Here is a 20,689-nt window from a genome sequence, read left to right on the forward strand (position 1 = left end):
CTTCGCTCTTCGCCGCATCGATCCAGATCCCAGCCGACTTTTCTTTTTTTTTCCATCGTCTTCTCCCCATTGGACCCCAACATGGCCGGCTTTTTTCTGTAAGCAACCCACCCACAAGCCAATCCCGTGCTCCCGAGGGCAGCCACCCACGCCATTTTACCCCAGCTTTCTTTTCTGCTCTGCTGTGGGTGAGCACGCGACCAAACAAAAAAACCTTCCTCCAAGACTTCGTCCCTAATCAAGCCGTCCTCTTCCGCACACAGTCGCAACCGGACTCTCTTCGTCGTCAGCTTCTTCGCTGCGGCCGCCACCACCGCCGTCTTCAAGTACAAGTCGGACGCCTACCGCTCCAACGAGATTGCCCAGCAGCAAAGCAAAGCGCCCAACGGCTACGTGAGCGTCGACCGCAGCGGCGGCGGCATCTAGACGCAAACGACTCCTCCATGGTCAGGAACGGGGCCAACGAGCGAAAATGAATAAATGACCGCACACACACTTCTCCAAAATGCACCGATATATACGTAATGCCCAGAAAAGTTTCAACGACACGAAAATACAACGTCGCACAACTAGCTGGCAAACACAAGCCCAAAGGCTGACCATCACAGCACGACTTTTACATCACCACACACCTGCATCCAGCCCTCATACAATGGCACCCGGGTTCCTACGCATCTTGCATCGCCAGGCCCTTTAACAATAATATTATTGAACTTTGCAAGATGAATAGCAATCATAATTTCCGCCACCCAATTATGCCATGTTTTACAGTTCCTCACCATCAATCCGTTCCGCCAACCGACCCAGTAGCAAGCAAACGTCCCAAGAAAAATAGCAACTCCAGATCAAACGCCCTAGAATCATGACAACAAGAGTACCAGATGCCCCACCGTAGAAATAACCAAAACATCCTCCAGCTAAATGAATTATCATCCCACCCGCTTGGACAGGGCTTCGTCACCGTCATCGTCGCCGCCTTCATCAGACGAGTAGGCAACGGCCTTGCCCTTGCCTTTGCCCCAGCCTTCCTGTTGTCCCGATACCTTGACTTCGCGCAGGCTTCGTCGGCTCACAGGCCGTTTGTTGGACCCTCGACTAGGTGTAGAGCTCGTCTTGGCCCGCTTCTCCGACGGGCCGCCACCACCACCTTCGTTGGACGAGTTCCATCTCGTCGGTGGCGTCGACGTGTTCTTCAAATATCGCATCTCCTTGACAACGTCCGCAAAGCTCTCCTCCAGCGTCTTCATGCGCGCCAGTACCAGCCGGCCCATCCTATCCCGGTCTGCTGCGTCAATACCGTGCGCCACACGCATCCGGCTCTCCCTCATCATCGCCATGGCCATTTGCGTCTGGAAGCTGCCTGGCATGCTCAAATTCATATGCGAGTCGTCCGCGCCCATGCCAGTCTGGTCCGACATCACACTCAGGTCCACCGAAGACAGCCGGCGGCCTTCCCCAAGTCGGACCCGAGCGGCGTCCATGCTGAGGAGCGCCGTCCGGCTCACACCCCCGGCTTCAGCCATGCCCGCTGGTACTACAATCGGCCGAGCCTTCGTGTCAGTAATAGCCGCCGCTTTTCTAGCGGGACTGCGGCGTCCAGAGCTCGTGTGCCCTTCCCCGGTGGTGTTGCGGCCGCTGCTACCGGGCTTCTTGGTCTGCGTTGGCTTTGGCGGTGACTTGACTGCAGTCCCAGTTGCCAACGAGGCCTCTTCTTCGGGGTTGAACAAGATTGTGTTTGTTGACAGGGCACGACTGTGTAACCCACGACGTTGATTGGATGGCCGAGGCGTGGCTGGTGCTTTAGATGGCACGGCGCCATAGGAGCTGTGTGATGAAGCCAACTTGCTCACACTGGCACCAAGAATCGGGCCGAAATAATCTGCCTGTCTGGCCATCAGGCGCGTCTTGTCCTCGCCGACACCCTGGCCGATGTTTGTGGCCGTATCTTCTTCGTCCTCGTCATTTGTAACAAGCTCATCATCGCCATCCGCGTCCGTCTGGTCTTTGAATTCAACGTTGAAAGATGGTAGGCGAGAGGCAGATGACAGTCCCGCACCAAACGCTCCATTATTAGATAGAAATTCAGCAGGGTCACTGGCTGCTGATCTCATATCTGATACACGACGTAGATGGGAACCTCGTTCCCAACCTACACTCATCCGTCGTTGCCATTCAGGCACCGCACGACTATCAATGGTTGGCCAGTGGGTGCCATTACCGTCCTCATCGTGCTGTTCCATCCAATTACGAATGGCATTCTGCGTCTTGCGCCGTTCATTTCTTCGTTGTGTTCGCAATGTTGCACTTGCTGGAGCTCGCCTGAATAACTCTTCTAGGGCGCGGTCCTTTTGGAAGCCCGCGACAGACTCCTCCCGGACTCGAATATTGGGGCTGAAAAGAGCCGTACGATTGGCAGCATCACCGAAGGATATAGCACGACGTCTGCCTCTCCCGTTGTTTTCAACTAGATCGGTTGGCTCAAACATCGAGGGCGCCAGCCAGAATCTCTCATAAAGATAGATACAGAAAAGAATGGGAAAATGCGTCGCTTTGATAATGGTCCGGTTCAGCCACACAAATTGCCTGAGTGGCATACAGTAGCGGAGTGGCATCAGCACCCATGCAAATATGTTGGTGGGCGCAATGTATGAGAATAAGGCATCGTTTTTGACCATGGATATCGTGTTGATGGCAAAGACAAATTGATGCTCCTCCGTGGCGTTTGAAGCGATTGCAGTGAACGAGTTGGTCAGCACCGTAATGAGGATGGTTACCACCAGGTAGTGACAAATGATGAGGAAGACAACCATGAGGCCCCGAGCCAGCCAGTTGTAAGTCGGCCAAACATCCCACACGGCAGGCGTAAAACCCATGAGGATCTGAAAGATCTTATAGGCCACCTCACCGCCGTCGCTTTGCACATTCGACAGCGTGAAAAAGACGTAAAAGCCGCTGCACATGATGAGAACCAATATGAAGACGGCAGCCAAGTCAAGCGTCATGAGACGAAATGCGATCAAAAGCTGCGAAAAGTACTGATAGTGGTCAAGTACACTGAAAATGCGCGGTAAAAGCAAAATTGCGTTGGCAGCCAAGACATCATAAGCCATGTCGTTCCAGTGATGTGGATCGACAAGGAAGACTCCGTAAGCGCGCATGCAATAGTAGACAATGAGTAGGACCAAGATGCCAAGATCGAATACGTTCCAAAAGCTCATGATGTAGAGGGCGAATCCCTGCTCATTGAAACCTACCAGCTCGTCAAGCATGAAGCCGGCACTCCAGAACCAAAAGACTAGCTCCAGCCCGCTAATATGTACAGAACGTTGTATGAGCACAGCCAGAAACAGTCCGATCAGGACTGCTAGCGACAGAGTCGACAGGAAGGACCGATAACGGGGCACGCGGAGACGGGAGAGCTTGAAAATGGAAGCCTGTCGCGGGTCGTACAACATGACGGTACGACGCCCACTTGGGACATGGTACTGGGCATGTCTGGCCTCAGCCACGTTACCCAGCAGGGGTGTCCTGTCGTCTGCTTTGTTGGGGGAGCCATTCGCATGGCTGTATAAGCCACTAGGCGGCTCCTCCCTATGTAGCGTATCAGCGGCTGAGTAGAAGGAGATGGCGCCGTTCCAGATGGCTTCGAGTTGCTGAATGACGACAGGGTGGGCGAGGAAGTGCTTGGCCGATGCGCGGATGGCAACCTCGAGTGTAGATGTGCGCGAAGCGGTCAAGGAGCCCTTGGCTTTTCCGGTGGCTCGGCTGGCGATCTCTTCGGGCGCGCCTGGGAGGCCTTGGAGCGGGTAAAAGTCGTACGCCAGTGCGTCAATCAGCTCGCGGGTCGAGTACTCCTTAAGCAGCTTGAGCGCCAGAAGCTCGCAGACCTTGGATCGGGTATTGCTGATTCCCGTGTTGGCGGCATATCGCTGTCCTTCCTTGTTGAACTGCAGGCAGTTGGCCATGAGAGCATATATTGTGGCTCGTGAGAAGTGCTGGGCGCGAATTTGCTGCTGCATGGGCTTGACGAGGAATTGGGACACTTGAGGAGAGCGAAGCTGTTCCCAGGACAGAGATGTTTCGGTTCGCGTCGATACTATGATTCGAATGGCGTGGGTTATGTTGTACACGGGAAGGGTATCTGTTATAGTGGTCACCTGTCAGTTGGAAAACGGCATTCGGTTTGGGTTTGGACATGGCATACCAAGATGGGTAGAGGAGAAGAGCGGGATGACGGGCAGGCCACCAGGGCCTCGCTGCTGGGGCTCGGGTAGATCATCTATGGCATCCTCGTCATCCTCATCATCCTCTTGCGCGCCGCCAGGGTTCTCAGGGTCGTGGTCAAAGTCGTCCTCGTCGTCGTCCTCTTCATCGTCGTCTGCCTCTGTAAAATCGGCAGTGGCATGGACTCGGGCAGAGAATTGGCGGGGGCGCTGAGGGGGGGGTGACGGACTGTAGGCCTGGTGAAGGCCGGCGGGACGGCGCTGTCGACCGTGGCGGGAAGCGAACATGGTGGCGAGCTGAAGCTGTGCCCGGTTGCTTTTATGCGCGCTGGGACGCCATCAGACTTTTGGGTGAAGCAGGTCGAAGCGTAAGTGGGAGATGGGCTGGGTGTGTCTTGTTTGCACACACACACGGCAGAGGCGCCCTGGTCGAGTTGGTGTACAGGAGGCAGAGAGATAAGTAGGCTGCAGATGCAGGAAATTCAAGATTTCGAGGTTGAGCAGACTCAGCAGAGCAGCTGCGGTGCGACAAGGGGTGTTGCTGAGGTGGTGTGGTGTGGTGGCTGCCCCCAGGCAAGCCAAGGACAGACGGAGAGACAAGACGCTCGCCTCGATACTCCCTTGGCGGTGGCCGATCGACGGGCCAACTAGGTAGGGAGTTAGTTAATTAATACTGGGAAGAAGGGGATTGAATCTATCATGTTTCTTTCCTATTGTATTATTCTGTATTTTGCTTTCCCATTTTCACAAACGCGCTCCCTATCGTCTTTCTCTAACTAGTCTATTTGACTGAATTTTCCCCAAATATTTACAGTGCATCAAGGCAACGAACCGGTGGTGAAGAGCGGGGTGCAAGACCGGGCTCATTTATTTTGTGCAGCGCGACGACGAGATTTGAGATTACAGTACCCATAGCGGCTCCGTTGCGGCTCGAAGGCTGCTATTTTGACAACAAGAATTGGTCAAATGACAATAAGCTAAACCGAATTGGTATAGACCCACGTAGCCACTCCACCAAGTTTTATAGGGGATAAACGAGTATTGATTGTATCTCTTAACCACGATAGCTGTGATTAATAAATTCGCTATAATAAAGCCGGCGGCATTGATTGTTAACTACTAGTTCAGGCGTCGTTCTAGCCCCTGAATCTGCGATAATAATACCTATTGTATCGCCTGTATCGCCTGTATCGCCCGTATCGCCCGTATCGTCTGTGTCGTCTGTATCGTCTGTATCGTTAATCTCTGCATCGCTACCAATTCGGTTAGCTTGTTGTCATTTGACCAATTGTTGTCAAAATATCAGCCTTCCTGCCAGTGGAAGGCCACGGGGCTGACGTTTGCTTTCTTTGCAGCTTCAGGCTTTTTTTGGCACGCAGAGAGTTCGGCAGTTGTCGATTTTGTCACATTCGTTCTTGTCTGCTCAAATGCGTTTTTTTTTATCTCCTTCTGGAGCCGATCTTTTGCATGCACCATCTATGATAACCAGCTGCAGCCCATTTATGTCGCAAGCTGGGGATATGCAGGTGGACGCATGACACCCTCTAGCTCCCCACTGGGTGAATCCCGGCCTGATAATTGGATGATGCATGTTGCACGTCCTGCAGGCTAGTCATGGGCGTTTGCCTTGTGATGTCAAAACGAGATACGGATAGTTGTATCTTGAACGACTACTGGTTGGCGAGATGCCTTTGCTGTGATGACGGACTAACTATCATGTTATTACGCAACAGGTGCAAAACCCACGGGATAATTACCTATGTAGCTAACAGTACCTGTGCTGGTAAAAGCCCGGTGCAGATAACCATCTGCCAGATAAGTGTACACGACACAGCAAGTACTTGACCCTATTGCAAATCCTAGAAATACACGACATCACCTCAGATCAGCCACAAGATGAGCACTTAACCGCCTGTTCGTACAATTGCCATTCTGCAGGGTAAGCGTCGCACGCCCTCGAATCCCACTCGAATCCCACCTGCGTGTGGCTCAGTCGATCGTGGCACAAATATGTGGCGTGAGCTATCAAATCGGGATAGCTCCGATTGCCTCCCAATAAGGCAGTTCCGAAACCCTCCACATTCTAACCATCCATCCTGCCTTGCGAAAAGCCCTTTCCCATAAACCCCAGGGCCAGGACAGAAGATGATCATGGCAGACCGGAACTGCAGCAGACGCTCTAGATCTCGAGCCGCAGAAAGTATACGGAAGCAGTGGCCTTGGAATTCTAGGAACAAGGCCAAGACGAGGCCACTAAAGACAGTGATAAAGACTGATTGATTAGCCTTGGCAATTTCCACTATGGTATATCTTAGAACATGACGTGGAATGTTTTACATAAAAACGGCAGTGTCGAAAACAAGAAGGCCAAATGCAGATATGCTGATGTTCGGCACACTTTTCGCCAAAGAGCTAAAATTCCTCGTGTGCTTCGAGGGCTGTCGGTTTCGAAGGTCTACTTGTAGTACGCTTTGCCAAGGCAATAAGCGACTGACATATTTTTATTTACATGATAAACGAGTTGTCGCTTAAATTTGCGTGGGCTGCCTGTGCGGGAAGAGGTGACCCATCAGAGTACGGTCAAGGATTTAGAAAAGCAGAAGCATCGCCTCAACGAAGATGGCCTTGAGACTAGAGACTAGAGACTAGATTTAGACGGTCATTGTTTGTCCTTAACTTTTTGTTTGTTTGATTTGACCGGCATACCGCGTCTCTGAGCGGGGGAAGACTCCTGGTGAATATTGTTAAGTCCTCCAGGAAGCGATTGATATGTAGAGGGGCGTGGAGCCCCTGATTTATTGGGTGGAATTAAATTTATCATTCTGTCGGTGGCCAATCCGCTCGTGTCCCGGCGCTTGGCATTCAGGGGTCTTAAAGCCCTGCCATGCTATAGCTAAATTGGGGCATTTCCTGGGTTGCACTGTGACGGTAAAACTGGTTAATTAAACAGTGTCGTACCTTTTTGTCTTTCGTTTTCTTATTTGAACGAATACTGGGAGGCAGTCTTGGACCTAAGAATGACATGCGAAAATGGTCATGAGCTGCCGCTGGTGCCATGAAATGAAAAGGAAGCGCAGGAAGAATTCCGTCCTAAGTTTGAACAGCAGTCTTAGACAAAGCAACATGGTTGTCGAACTTGTTTCATGCACCGTCATGGAGGAACAGCCAGTCGGGGGCCAATAAGGGCGCAAAGGGTGCCTGAAAGAGTTGGTCCCTGGGCACTAGCGCAGGGCCTCATAATGCGAATAGTGAAAGTCTCAGGGGATGGGATGGCCCAGTCTTGATCCGGAGCCTTGATCTCGTCACTTGAGCCCGCTAAAAGTACGGAGTAGAGAGGTAGGAAAAATGACAAAAGAGAGAGACAATAAAAAAAGACCAAATCAAAATGCAGGCGCTTCTTCCCGGATATTGTCCATGGAGAATGGCTAATCCCTGACCCAAGACCCCAGTGACCCTTTTCGCCTTAATAACCCTGTCCAGTTCGCCCATCTTCACACCACCCGCTCCTTAGACCTGACTCCCCTCCTTATTCCTCACCAAGCAAACCACGTTTGAGCAGTGGCCCTTGCTTGACAACGCTTTCCATCGCCAACTTCTGTCGCAGTTACCGCCGTGGAGCCCTCTCCGTCTCAGGCCTACAGGCAGCACCACTCGTGAAACCCGTGCCGCCAGCTCCTTCCTGCCAACAATAACGCCTGCGAACACTGCACTTCTCGAGCCCACGCCACTCAATTGGCGCCTCTAGCACTGAATGGAAGACTGGGTCGCTCTAGAGCGTTACTGACGTCGCCGTCGAGGCGTCGATTGCTCCTAGTTCCCTTGCTTCAGCGACACATTCCACGCCGGCCAACCAACCGTTCGTTAATCGGTAAACCGCTACCGTCATGGCTGCCCCCGCCACCATAGAGCCCGGCGCCGAGACCGACCATGCTCATACCCAAGACGACACTCGAAAATCGGTCGATTCAGTCCAAATACCCCCTTTGACCGCCATGCCGGAGGAAGATGCAGACACACGGACGCCCAAGATGACACACGACTCCATGGTGACAGTCCGCTTGTCTGAGCCGCCGTCCTTGACTCTCGACACATCTTCTGCCTCTGGTTCGGAGCCAGCTTCGAGTCCGGTAACAACTCTACATACTACTGAGCCCGACACGACGAAAGGCTTCAAAAATAACACTCAGCCCGAGACATCCGAAATCGACAACGTTCATAACTCTCGAGAAAGCGTAGTCGTCGTCCGGGACTCGAGAACTACACTACCCCGAGCAGACACCGCTCGCAGTTTGCAAGACGAACTGGGCCAATACGAGGACAACAACAGTGATACATCAGAAGACCGTGAAGAGGTAGACTGGGAGGAACTGGAAAAGACAGAAGATCAGCAAACGAAAGACGAAGAAACAGACAACGTGAGTGCCTCGAGCCCTGCCCTCGCCCTCTATCCCCTCCATTCCCAAGCAAATGCTCATTTTCCTCGCTTAGTCGACGGCACTGCTTCTCGCTAGACTTGAACAGGAAAACGCAAAGTTGGCTACGAACCCCAAGACCGTCAAAGTCCAAGCCGTCGAGAGGCTTATGGCGGCCAAAAGCCGACCGCCTTCCATGGCACAGCTACGCCAAATGATGAGCAGCCCGACACCCCCGGAGCTTCGATACTCGATGCTACCACCCCCTGCAATGACCGACCTGGAGTTTTACGCCGCTCTCGTCAAAGACTACCAGCAGACGGCCGCCCGCCTGCCGACACTATTGTCAAACAAGATTAGAAAAGGTATCCCGCCGCCGCTCCGAGGTGTTGTCTGGGTGAGCATGTCAGGCTCTAGAGATGCGCAACTAGAAGAGCAATTCGATCGCTTCAGCGGCGAATCTAGCCCCTACGAGCTCATAATCGGCAAAGATCTCGGCCGAAGCTTCCCAGGAGTTGACATGTTTCGCGACCCGGAGGGCGATGGGCAGCGTATGCTTGGGAACGTTCTCAAGGCCTTCAGCCTCTATGACACAAAGATCGGGTACTGCCAAGGCCTTGCATTCCTGGTCGGCCCGTTGCTCATGCATATGCCGGACAAGCAGGCATTCTGCGTCCTGGTTCGGTACGTGTTCCCATTGATATGCGTCGGACGCCATCACTAATAGCAATTAGTCTCATGGACCGGTACAACCTAAGAACATGTTTCTTGCCCGACCTATCAGGATTGCATGTGCGCATCTATCAATTTCGAGAACTTCTGCGACTCAATTTTCCAGCACTGTCTGCCCATTTGGAAGAGCTACAAGTGGAAACTGCCTATGTCTCCCAATGGTTTCTTAGCTTCTTCGCAGTCACATGCCCGCTCCCCATGCTGTTCCGCGTATATGACGTTATTTTCGCCGAGGGAGCGTCTGAAACCCTTATGCGCGTTTCTCTTTCGCTGATGCGCAAGAACGAAGCTCGCCTGCTGGCTTGTCAGGAACTGGAAGATGTGATGCAACTATTGCTATCTCGAGGTCTCTGGGACTGCTACCACTATGATGCAGACGACTTTGTTCAGGATTTTGCCAGCTTGACCAGCATCGTCACCCGCGAAAAGCTAGCGCAACTGGAACAGGCCTACCGGGAGTCACTCATTGCTACCGCCAACGCGGCTCGTACATCTGACATTACGACGGCCGCCAGCCGTTTCTTGGGACGTATCTGGGCAAACTCTAACATCAAGACTGCGACACTGGCTCCCGGACTTAGTGCGCCCGGCAAACAATTCAACATCTTGAGGCGCAGCACGTCGAAGCAGAGCCTTGCATCCACTCTCAACTCAGTCGAAGCAAGTTCTGCTAGCGTTAGCAGCTCTACATCTACCGACGGAACCAGCTTGTCACGAGATTCTGCCAACCCCGAAGAGGCATCCTCTAGTCGAGAATCCACACCCGTGGGATCAAAGCAAGCAGCAAACTCAAAGACGACCGAAGATCGGTATTTGCACAGCCAGATAGAAGATCTGCTGACCGCTCTTACCGAGTTACAGCGCAGCAATGCACTTGTAACAAACCAACTACAGCGAGAACGTGAAGAACGAGACGAGGATCGTCGAGCTGTCCGCTCTTTGCTCGATGGGCTGCGAAGGCGAGCACACAACTCGGGTTCAGAAGATGCCGAAACCGTGTCACGGAATCCCCGAGACTCGGCGATTGCTGAAGATATTGAAGACGAAGAGCATGAAGAGCAGGACTCAGCTGGAGAAAGTGACGACACAGCTACTGTCGACAACAGGAGCGTTAAGGACGACACTTCTGCGAGCGATGCCGACGAAGATGATGCGGTGACGCCAATGGCAGACGTGGTTCAGCGGCCGTTTGGGCATGAAGAGACTCTAGCGGTGCTGGAAGAACCTGCCGGCCCGCCATCAACGGAAGATCTATCAGTCCTTTTGGACCGAGTAGAAACAAGATTCGCGGCGGAAAGTAAAAATATGAAACACCGATCATCGATGCTTCTGACCAAATCTCAGTTGCGAGAAGAATTGTCGCAAGCGAAAGCAGAGCTGAACGCGGTGACGGCACAATGTCAAGATCTCAACCGACGTATATATGACATGGACCAAGAGATGGCTACCACAAAGGACCAACTCAAAGACCGCCATGGCCATGTACGAACGCTTCACCAAGAAAAGCAAAAGCTAGAAAAGCAACTGCACAGCCTCCGGACTATGCGAGCTTCGGCCAGCCCGTCGTACGATGCAGGAACGAAAGATGCAGATATGGACTGGACGGCGGCTAAGGGAATGAGCGGAGCAGGTCTGCGTGAGCTTAAGCTTGGACGTAGCAGATCCACGCCGTCTACTCAGGGCAACTTGCATAACAAGCGCATGTCATCGTTGCCGCAGCCAAGCGATATGCTGAGCGAGATACCACCGAGCGAGCATGAGACACTGCTGCATGAGCTAGTACAGGCAAAAACGGCCGAGGCGATGGCGAAGCAGGAAGCAGAAGAGGCGAAACAGAAGCTCGAGGCCCTTCGCAAAGCAACAGGTCTCGCACCTGGCGACTCCCCGTCGGCATCGTCGGTAGCGGCGGGAGCCATGGGCATGTTTGGGCGACTGACTGGACACGGTTCCCCAGCAACATCAACGGCAGAACCGGTGGGAAAACTGCCAGCTTCGGCGTCAGTCAACTCGGCGGCTGGCGGAGGATTCTGGGGTTGGAGGAGATAGCAAGAAGAAGTCGAGCGGCATTGATTATTTCTTGTACATAGGCATTCCGCGGGCAATCATGATTTGTGTCCGTTGGGTATATATTCGCCGAAGCAGCTCTAGTTTTTGGGTTTCCAATTTTGGTTGGGGCAAGAGGAAGGACGGAGACGAGGATGGTGACCATTTACGCATTAGGTGTTAGCATTGGGTTGGGGAAGAAATGGAAGAAAAATTACAGAAAGCAAGGCGGCAGTGGCATCACTAAGACTGAAGTTGAAGACACAGATAATGATGCCTGCAATAACAATAGCTTGTTTACTTATACCGGACCTCGGGCGACTGATGGATTGTGCCTTGTATTGGACGCAAAAAAAGTAGCTACCCAGCTACATATCTGCTAATACCTAGGTACCTACCTACTCAGAGGTAGTTACCATGTGCAGCGCGCGCATGAACAGCAAAAGATCCTGGCGCGGCGCCTCGGCAGTTGCGGCGACATTGGACATTGGTGGCTGTTGTCTCAACCACTGGCACGTGCTCACGTGTTGACGACGAACAGGTGATGTAAACACATGGCGAGAGCATCAAGAGATGCAGGAAGAAAGGCAAGGGGATGACTATGATTAAAAGAATGATCAATACGGGGTGAAACTTTGTTTGCAAGGGGTGCTGTTTGGTGATGGTTGTAGGCATCAATTCATAATTGTCGGCCGGTAGGTAGCGTGTACCGGAGACTTCCAAGTTGGCGTGCAGGGGCGTTATCTGGCCTACCAGGGGGGCGCAACGGGCCGCATTGTAGCGGGGACTGGTATCAAGACACTGGTAACGAGGTAGATAGTACAAATTACAGAGGATGTATGTACGAAGGGAACCGAGTTTACTACATGGTAAGTACCAGGCAGGAGGCGGCTTCAAATTAAAAAAAAAATCATGTATTTCTTAGAGGTCAAGACTCAATCCAGATTTTATAGAAAGAGCTAGTTATTGATAACAAGTAGCTACTAAAGAATGAAACGAAGCAGACGACTTGTCCTTGTCCATGCCTGGACTCTGCCCCAATACGATAACGATAACGATGGGGCGGCGGCGGCGGGCTTTCTTTACTGGGTCCGTTGGTCTTGTTTTTTTGCTCCGGCTGGTGGCACTGACTGACCAAATCACCAAATCAATGTACCCAGCATCATCAGTCGCCTTATGGTTCGATGCAGAGGCGACGCGACAGGATGCCTTGTGAATCAGAGACAGGCTTGTTAAAGGGCAAGCAAGCGGCGTAAGCTTTGCAAGAGGCCTGGACCGTGGAAATGAAACCTGCAACGCGGTACGGAGTACGTACTCGGTAATACTCTGGCCTCTTTTATTACTATCTGTGATGCACAGGATACCGGGACGCATGTAACTATGTAGCATGGCCTCGGCGAACTTTTGCGGGAGCGTATGCATGCCGGCGCATCTGCAGGCAGCCGAATGCAAGGGCGACTTGCTGCTCTTTTTACACGGGCCGTCTTGCTGATGGATGGGAACCTTCGGATACGGAGGGCAAGAACCCAAGGACAAATTCCGCCTGCGCTCCCGACCGTGGCGGCGCAGCGACATCCTGGCCGAAGGCACAGACAGATCCTACGTACGTTACACACGAGAGATGAGAGATGCACTGCAGCCTGTAGCAATACAACAGGGCGCGACATGGCCATGCAAACCGGGTGACCGGGCGGACGTGCGTGGCTGCCTGCTGTCGTGGTGTCGACTTCATCTTGTCGTCATCAGCTGTCCCGATGATGTTGGTGTGGCTTGAACGGGGCCCGTTGGGCGTTGCTGCTGATGGATGCGCGCGTGCCTGGCAACGGGTACAAGAAAAAAGCTTGAAAAAGCTTGGAAAAACCATAAACAGGCTTGGAATTGGAGTGTTTTATTATTTAGTACCTAGGTACTAAGGTGGCTTCAGGTATTTTACATTTTGCGGTCCAACGCCCTGTAATCTAGCGTACCCTCTGCTGACACACTAAAGTATAGTGCTCTGGGGCAAAGGACAACGCCTTTAAGCCCTTTAAGCCTCCTGAGCTTCAACCTAGTACATTCGTACCGATGTCGACACCTGGGTACCCTAGGTACAGCATGCTGCCTTGATAAGTCTTGCCCAAGCTCATTTCTCAAGGTAGGTACCTACCAGAGGTACCAAGTCTGCGACATGCCTTACATTCCCCCTCCATCAGGCCCCCTCTGTTTTACTTCCTGGCAATCTTGCTTCTGACCTTGAAAAGCTCCCCTCCGCCGTTTTCCTCTCCCCATCCCTCCCTCCCACAAGAAACACGTTTTTTCCTCCTGCACCCTCACATCTTGCCACGGCACAATCATACCAAATATCTTCATCCGGTACGTGGGAACCCTCACCCCCTTCCATCGGTAGTGGGCAACTGCTGCTTTCCTGAGACGACGATGCCCCTTTTGCCCCCCTTGGCTTTCTGTCAACGGAGCATTTGCTAGTCTCCCCTTGCCCGCCCCATACAAGCCCAGCAAAGCTCTCTTATCATTGTTAGGTGCATTCGGCAGCTCTCGCTAACAAGGCAAGGGTCTCTTGCCCCCTTTAGCAGCTAGAAAAAAAAAAACAGCCTGCTCGCCCTCTGCGCCAAACATCACCACACATCCCGCGACACCTTCGTTCCTAGCTCGCTTTTCCTCCGAAATCGACCAAGAATACAGCAAACATGTCTGATATTGCTGACGCGACTCCGGCTGTCAACGGCGCCTCTTCTTTCGAGAAGAACAGTATGGTGCGTCTACTTCCCCCTCCCCCTCCGTTGCTTAGGGCTAACACAGGAGACAGTTTTGCATGTGACGCACCCTTGACCGCGTGGCCGTAATAGCTAACACATGGCCTCTAGATGCCTCCATCGCTACCAAGCCTGCTGCCAATGGTATGTTTTATGCTCTGGACACATTGTACTCTTTTTCCTACACTTCCGACGGCTAACATGACCGCGTTTGCGTCGCACCCCCTCCAGGCCGCAAGTCCCTCGGTGCTGATGCTCAACCTGTGACGCACTTCCATTCCGTCTTCACTGAGCTCCTCTCCTGGAAGAACCCTCGTGAGTCTTCCCTCACGAAAACACACCGCCTTGATCTCGCAGCCGTCTAATCGTTCGCAGGCAACTCCGCCATTGCCTATGGCTCTATTGTTACTTTCATTCTCGCCGCCCGCTACCTCGATATCATCCGCTGGGCCTTTAAGCTCTCATGGATGACTCTCGCTGTTACAATCTCTGCCGAGACTGCTGGAAAGCTTGTCCTTAACAGTGGCATTACTTCCCAGCTCCGCCCTCGCCGATACTACACCATCCACCGCGATACAGTTCAGGGTCTGATCGGCGAGGTCCACGAGCTTGCCAACTTCTTCATTATCGAGGGCCAGCGCATTCTCTTTGCCGAAAATATTGGTGTCTCCGCTGTCGTAAGATAGACACACCTTGATAGCCCTCCTGACCTCAACTGACCATGTTCTAGGCCTGCGTCGCTGCGTTTATCACTTACTTCCTCGTCAAGCTTGTTCCCTACTGGGGTCTTGCTATCCTCGGCACCACTCTGGCTTTCTTTGTTCCTCTCGTTTACGCTGCCAACAAGGAGCTCATTGACGAGAACATCAAGACCGCCTCCGACGCCATCAACGCCCAGACTGCTCAGGTCCGCGAAGCTGCCCAGAAGCAGGCCGATCAGCTCGCTGCTCTTGGTAAGCAATACGCTGGCGACTATACTGGCAAAGTCCAGGACATGATCCGCGGCCGCCCTGCCCCTACCGCTGCCTCGGCGTCGCATCAGAAGACCCCCGCCAAGGCCAAGGCCCCCGAGTTCCCTATCGCTCCTACCGAGGAACCTGTCGCCGCCGCTAAGGAGGCCGCCCACGAGATCCCCGAGATGCCTGCAGTTCCCGAGCAGGAGCCTCTGATTGCCGCCTAAACGCGAAACTCACAATGATGTCCACGTGCACATGAGCTACGAAGGAGACTGGAGTCTTTGCTTGGCGGATGCGTCACAAGTACGGCCAGTCAGACTTTGTCCTACGACAATATGAGTTTTATAACGATTTGGGCTTCGGTGTGGAAGTGTTTTGCGACGATTTCTTTGGTTTCTGCACGCATTTTCTCGGTTGGAGGTCAGCCGGGACTGCCTTCAAAGCATGGCGTCTTGTTGGAAAGCATTATTCAGAGTGTTTTCTATGGATTTGTTATTCTCGTGTAAGAAAAGTAAAAAGATCAAGGAGCCAGCTGGGAAAATATGGTGCAACCTGGCAACTTTTCTCTTAATGGTGGTGGTAACGAGCACCTTTCCTTTCATGTCCTGTGGGCTCGGGCTGCATTGCTTTGATGGAAGTTGGGCCTCAAAGTTGATTCGTGTGTAAGACTGCACAGCGCGTGTACATGAGTGTTTGTGTCTATTTGTTTCTGTATTCTGGCAATGGACCCTGCTCAGTAGCTTTCAACTGCCAATTGCTATTAGTTAATGTCATCGTCTTTCTTTCATCTGTGACTGATGTCCCAAGTCATTCAGTACTTGATTTGATCTTGATGCACTCGTGACAGATGAATTGCTGTAAACCAATTATTTTCCCATTGCTCCGCGGGATGCGTGATAGGATAAATATTCGCAACTATATACCTCTCTAACAAACAAGAACACTTTTTGTAGCCCAATGCAGGTAAACAACAGCGAAATACACGACAAAAAAAAAAGCGCGAGACGACATGCAAAACTCCCTCTTCCTCTTCTCTTTTCCAACCCCGGCCGCCGGCCAACAAACAATCAATGTCCCTACTTTCTGCCACGCTTGCCGCCCCCGCCACCACCGCCCTCGTCGCCGGCGGCCCTCTTGCGGCCATTTTTGCGCCAAAACTCCTTTGTCTCGCGCTTCTCCCTGGCCTCCTTCTTGGCGACATTGTCGGCCATCTTCTTCTTGAACACGGCGCGCGTCTCCTCCTTTTTCGTGCGACGCTTGGCGGCGACGTCCTTGCGCACCGTGAGCAGCTGCTGCAAGAGCGCGCGCGCCTTTTTTTCCTCCGCTCCCGCGGTCGCCACGACGGCGCGCTTCTGCATGTACGTCTTCTTCTTCTGCGGCTTGGTCACGGTGATTTTCGACTTGTAGGGCAGCGAGGCGGCGAGGGCGCGGGGCACCTTGAGGGCGTTGAAGTGGCGGTCCTGGCGCTCAATGGGGCGGTACTGGCTGTTCTTCTGCTGCGGCGCCGTCAGCCCCTGGTCGCGCCGGACCTCGCCGGTCAGGCGCATGGGCTGCCAGCCGATGAGGTTGGTGACGGGGTTGCAGAAGCGGCGCGGCTTGACGGGGTACCACGCGCGGAGGAAGACGATGTCGCTGAGGAGGATCTTGTCCTCAAAGGTGGCGCGGAAGTGGCCGTCGGGCTTCGATAGGGCGCGCTTGATCTGGCCGCGGACGCCGGAGACGGTCTTGATGGCGGCGCCCTCAAACTTGGCGATTTCTAACGACGTGGTAAACATGTCCTTGATGAAGGCGGTGTTTTTGAAAATCTTGTACGGCGTGCCGGTGAGCTTGAGCTTCTTGACAATCTCGGTCGACTCGTCGACGGACAGCACGGTGCCGGTGGCGGCGATGCGGAAGCCTGGCGTGCCAGCGGCCAGAGAGTTGAAGCAGACGAAGCCGCTGTTGGGCGCGATGAGGGGCGCGTAGATTGTGCCGAAGCAGTGCATGTGCTCGGGCGTGTACTTGAGCATGCGGTTGCGCGTGCGCGAGTCCGAGATGGAGTAGACGGGCAGCGTCTGGAAGCGGCGCCAGCCGAGCGAGAAGATGAGCGGGTCGTTGGTCTTGAGGATCTTGCGGTGCCACCGGTGCCGCTTGATGCGCACCTGCACGTAGCCCCAGCGGTCCTCGGTCGGCGTGAGGCCGCCGACGATGACGGGCGTCCGCGCGTCGAAGCGCGCGACAAACTCGGACGGCACCCCCTCGAGCACGAGCTTGGCGTACCGGCCCGCGCGGAAGCCCTCGACGGCCGTCCGCTGCCGCTCGTCCAGCTCCGCGTACGACTCCTTGTTGATGTCGAGCTGCGTCTGGATCTGCGCCTTTTGCGCGTCGTACCAGTCGTCCTCGCCGAATTCTTGCGCGTCGTCGCCGCCCTCGCGACGCGCGTTGGCCTTGTCGTTGAGGAAGCCGTCGCGATCCTCCTCCTCGAACCGCTGTCGGAGCTCCTCCTTGCGGCGCGCGTTCTTCTCGCGCTCCGCCTCGATATCCTCGGCGGTTGGCTGCGCCGCAGCCGCGGGTTGGCCGTCGCCGGCTTCGAGATCTTCAAACTGGCCGTCGCCTTCGCTGTCCTCGGCGTCTGAGGCGCCGTTCCAGCTTTCGCCGTCGTCGCCGTCGCCGTTGCGGCGGCTCAGATCGGCTGTTGTGAACTTGCGCCGCAGAGCCTCCATATGCTCCTCCTCCGCCCACTTGGTCGCCAGGTCTTGGTAATCGTAATCCGGAATGTAGCGGTCTTCTGCGAGATCATCTGTTTCTTGCGAGGTCTTCTTGAAAAAATCGTCATCGTCATCTTCAATGTTCTCTTCCCTTTCTTCCTCTTCATCGTTCCTCCATCGCTTCAGGGCCTCTTCGGCTGTCATAGATGTATCGTACATGTACCGTGCCAAGTCGCCGGTGTGGTAAGAGCGCTTGCGACCATGCATTTTGAAAGCCTTGCCAGTCAGGTCATCCTTCCACCTTAGCGCAGCGGCTTCCTCGTCTGAGTCGTAGTCTTCCTCTTCTTCCTCGTCAGCCTCTGACATGGAACCCAAGTCGGAGTCGCTGTCGGCAAACGCAATATCGTCCTCGGCGTTCTCCTTATCCGCGTCCTTGCGGAACACGTTTCCCAGCTTCTCCTCGTCGAATTCAGCTTCGGATGCCACATCATCACTACCGCTAGCGTAGCCATCAACCTCCATGTCTTGGTCGTCATCGCCGTCGCGCTCAGCCAGTCGCGCTTTACGTTGAGTTTTGCGACCAGTGTCTTCCTCGTCTGGTACATCCTTGAGGGTTTCCCCGCCTTGGAAGAGCTGCAGACCCTCGTCTGTATGGCCGAGGAGCCTACGCTCGCCCTGAAGGCCGATGATCATTTCTTCGCCTTCGCCACGCTCACCACCATCCTCAGCATCCCTATCAAAAGAGAAGCCGTTTTCTTTCGTGATCCAGATGGCGTCGCCGTCAATCTTCAAGCCACTGCGGTCCGACATGGGTGCATGTAGCCTCTTTTCTTTTTCGTCTAGTCGTCTCCGACCTGTCTTGCCTGTGATCTTGGCAAGAGCCTGTTCCATGGCGGGTGTAGGGCAGGGATCCGGCTGAACTTCCATGTTGGCGATGGTAAAATCGCCAAGACCTGGGATATGCACTCGTTGATTCTGAGCTGCGAAATTTGTGCCTCGGAGGTAACCGGACAGAACGATGGATCGGTCGCATTTCGGATCGGCTTCAATCTTGGTAGGATGGGTGATGTCGCGGAAACTGTCGATTATCGTATATGGATGGGCGTTGCGCCAGATGAGAGGGCGTGGGTTCTTCATTACGGAAAGAAAGCGGGAAAGGTTGTGGATTTCGCGGTCAGGATAGCGGCCGTTCATGACACCGGACAAGAAGAAGAGGTGGGCTCCTTGGTAAAGTTCTGTCCAAAGTCTCTTCTTGAGCCTCTTCTTGGCCTCCTTGAGCGCCTGTGGCTTTCGGAAAAGATCCAAATGTGTCAGAACACCGAAGACATTGCCAGGCATACCGGTGGCGGCGAGAATATTGAGAAATTCCATCGTTTCCATTTCGAAGCCGTAGTTGCCGTCAATGAGCAGCAGGACAATGTCGGCCACCTTGGCAATATCGACCATTGCCTCGAGCTCATTGGGACACTCAACAAAGGTAAGACGCTGCTTCTTCGAAGTAATGACGGTAATGGGGCCTTGAGGGTCGGTGATGGTTTCTTTGGCGTATCTTCGGATCAGAGACTTGAGCAAGGTCGTCTTTCCCACGCCAGGAGGGCCGACGAGGGCGACAAGGCGAGGAGGCGCCTCCTCTGGCAGTCTATCGACTTGAGGAACGTGAAAACGCCTTTCTTTAATCTATTTGAGGAGAAAAGGTCAGCATGTAAAGCAGCGTGGGCGCAAGCAGGCTGTGCGACATACATCTGAAGACCGAGCAGCCGCCCGCTGGAGCTTTCCGGGTCGCGCAAAGGCAAAAGCCTTGGGATTGCGCTCTCCGGCGCTCTTCTCCTTCTTCTCCTTCCTCTCCTTGGATTTGCGGTGCGGCTTGTGTAGCTGCTCCATGGTTGCGGCGTTCTATCGTCGTCTGAAGCAGGAAAACTGAATTGGCTGGCGGGCGATTCGACCATAAATTTTCTGGAGGTGGCTTATCGATAAGGAAAGTTGAGTCGCCTGAAAGTTGTGGAGTGGCTACCTACCTACCTAGGTAGTTAACTATGGTGTCGCCCTGTAATAACTTATGAAAAACTGTTGCATGCTGTTAAGAGCCGTAATTATTTAACTAATTATCGCTAACTATATTTGTCAAAGGCATCCACATTACATGGCGCCATGCTGGAGGAGAGAAGGGCTTCATCACGGCGACGGCATCCCGCAAGCATTTTCGCGAAACTCGGAAAAGAATTTTTTTCCTGTCGCGGCATCGGCAAAGCGCAGTAGAGCATTTATCTGAGTGGTTCCCAACTACAGTTATGTATATTCTGCTTGTTTTTGTCTATGTATTTCTCGTAGTTCATGGTAGACACTGGAGTTTGCGCCCACTTACATGACTGGGCTGGTAAAAATCAGAAGAGAGAGGGGAGGAAAGAAAGAGAGCAAGTAATAGGCAGAAGAGGAGAAGCGGAACAAAATCAACTTGATTTCACATCCCTTCATTCATTCGAAGACGGAACTCAGACTGGAATAAAAAGGCCTGATGTAGTGGTACTGAGTACCTCCTACTCATCATATACCCGATAGGTAAAATTGTCATCATCGTTCTTATAGCCTGGTAAACCGCTTTGACAACGGGCCAAACTCTTGGCCAACCGATGCACAAAGCGAGTTTCCCAGCTGTATCCCCCTTGGTATCGTTTCGATGCTCTCGCCGTACGCCGCCTACGTCGAGAGCAAACCTGTCCATCGTGGCACAGCGTGTGCCTGCCCAGGAAGGGAGGAAGGAGCCGAGATGCCAACCATCCACCTTCCATTACCTGCTATGCATTCTCGAATAGAGATACATAGGAAAGTTTAGGTCCGTTTGACGGTACCCGGTGATGAGTCCATAATTGTTACGATCTGAGGGGAAAC

At 53.4% G+C, this 20,689-nt stretch overlaps 5 protein-coding genes across 5 annotated transcripts; 3 read left to right on the top strand and 2 right to left on the bottom strand.

Moving 5' to 3' along the window:
• Positions 1-81: 81 nt before the first annotated feature.
• CCM_04291 (uncharacterized protein) lies at positions 82-426 on the top strand (the record flags this gene model as incomplete). Its single annotated transcript, XM_006669439.1, has 2 exons — positions 82-98; positions 264-426. 2 exons carry the CDS (start codon positions 82-84, stop codon positions 424-426), a joined length of 180 nt encoding a protein of 59 aa, XP_006669502.1.
• Positions 427-929: 503 nt separating this feature from the next.
• On the bottom strand, positions 930-4,511 carry CCM_04292 (cation channel family transporter, putative; the record flags this gene model as incomplete). Its single annotated transcript, XM_006669440.1, has 2 exons — positions 930-4,141; positions 4,205-4,511. 2 exons carry the CDS (start codon positions 4,509-4,511, stop codon positions 930-932), a joined length of 3,519 nt encoding a protein of 1,172 aa, XP_006669503.1.
• Positions 4,512-8,107: 3,596 nt separating this feature from the next.
• CCM_04293 (RabGAP/TBC) lies at positions 8,108-11,413 on the top strand (the record flags this gene model as incomplete). The annotated part of the gene is made up of 3 exons (XM_006669441.1): positions 8,108-8,638; positions 8,712-9,319; positions 9,370-11,413. 3 exons carry the CDS (start codon positions 8,108-8,110, stop codon positions 11,411-11,413), a joined length of 3,183 nt encoding a protein of 1,060 aa, XP_006669504.1.
• Positions 11,414-14,094: 2,681 nt separating this feature from the next.
• Positions 14,095-15,340, top strand: CCM_04294 (Reticulon; the record flags this gene model as incomplete). Its single annotated transcript, XM_006669442.1, has 5 exons — positions 14,095-14,155; positions 14,254-14,304; positions 14,392-14,475; positions 14,536-14,837; positions 14,891-15,340. The coding sequence occupies 5 exons, from the start codon at positions 14,095-14,097 to the stop codon at positions 15,338-15,340; spliced, it is 948 nt and encodes a 315-aa protein (XP_006669505.1).
• Positions 15,341-16,192: 852 nt separating this feature from the next.
• On the bottom strand, positions 16,193-19,684 carry CCM_04295 (ribosome biogenesis protein (Bms1), putative; the record flags this gene model as incomplete). The annotated part of the gene is made up of 2 exons (XM_006669443.1): positions 16,193-19,480; positions 19,544-19,684. 2 exons carry the CDS (start codon positions 19,682-19,684, stop codon positions 16,193-16,195), a joined length of 3,429 nt encoding a protein of 1,142 aa, XP_006669506.1.
• Positions 19,685-20,689: the final 1,005 nt, after the last annotated feature.

This window comes from Cordyceps militaris (assembly GCF_000225605.1).
Source record: "Cordyceps militaris CM01 unplaced genomic scaffold CCM_S00003, whole genome shotgun sequence".
Classification (NCBI taxonomy): domain Eukaryota; kingdom Fungi; phylum Ascomycota; class Sordariomycetes; order Hypocreales; family Cordycipitaceae; genus Cordyceps; species Cordyceps militaris.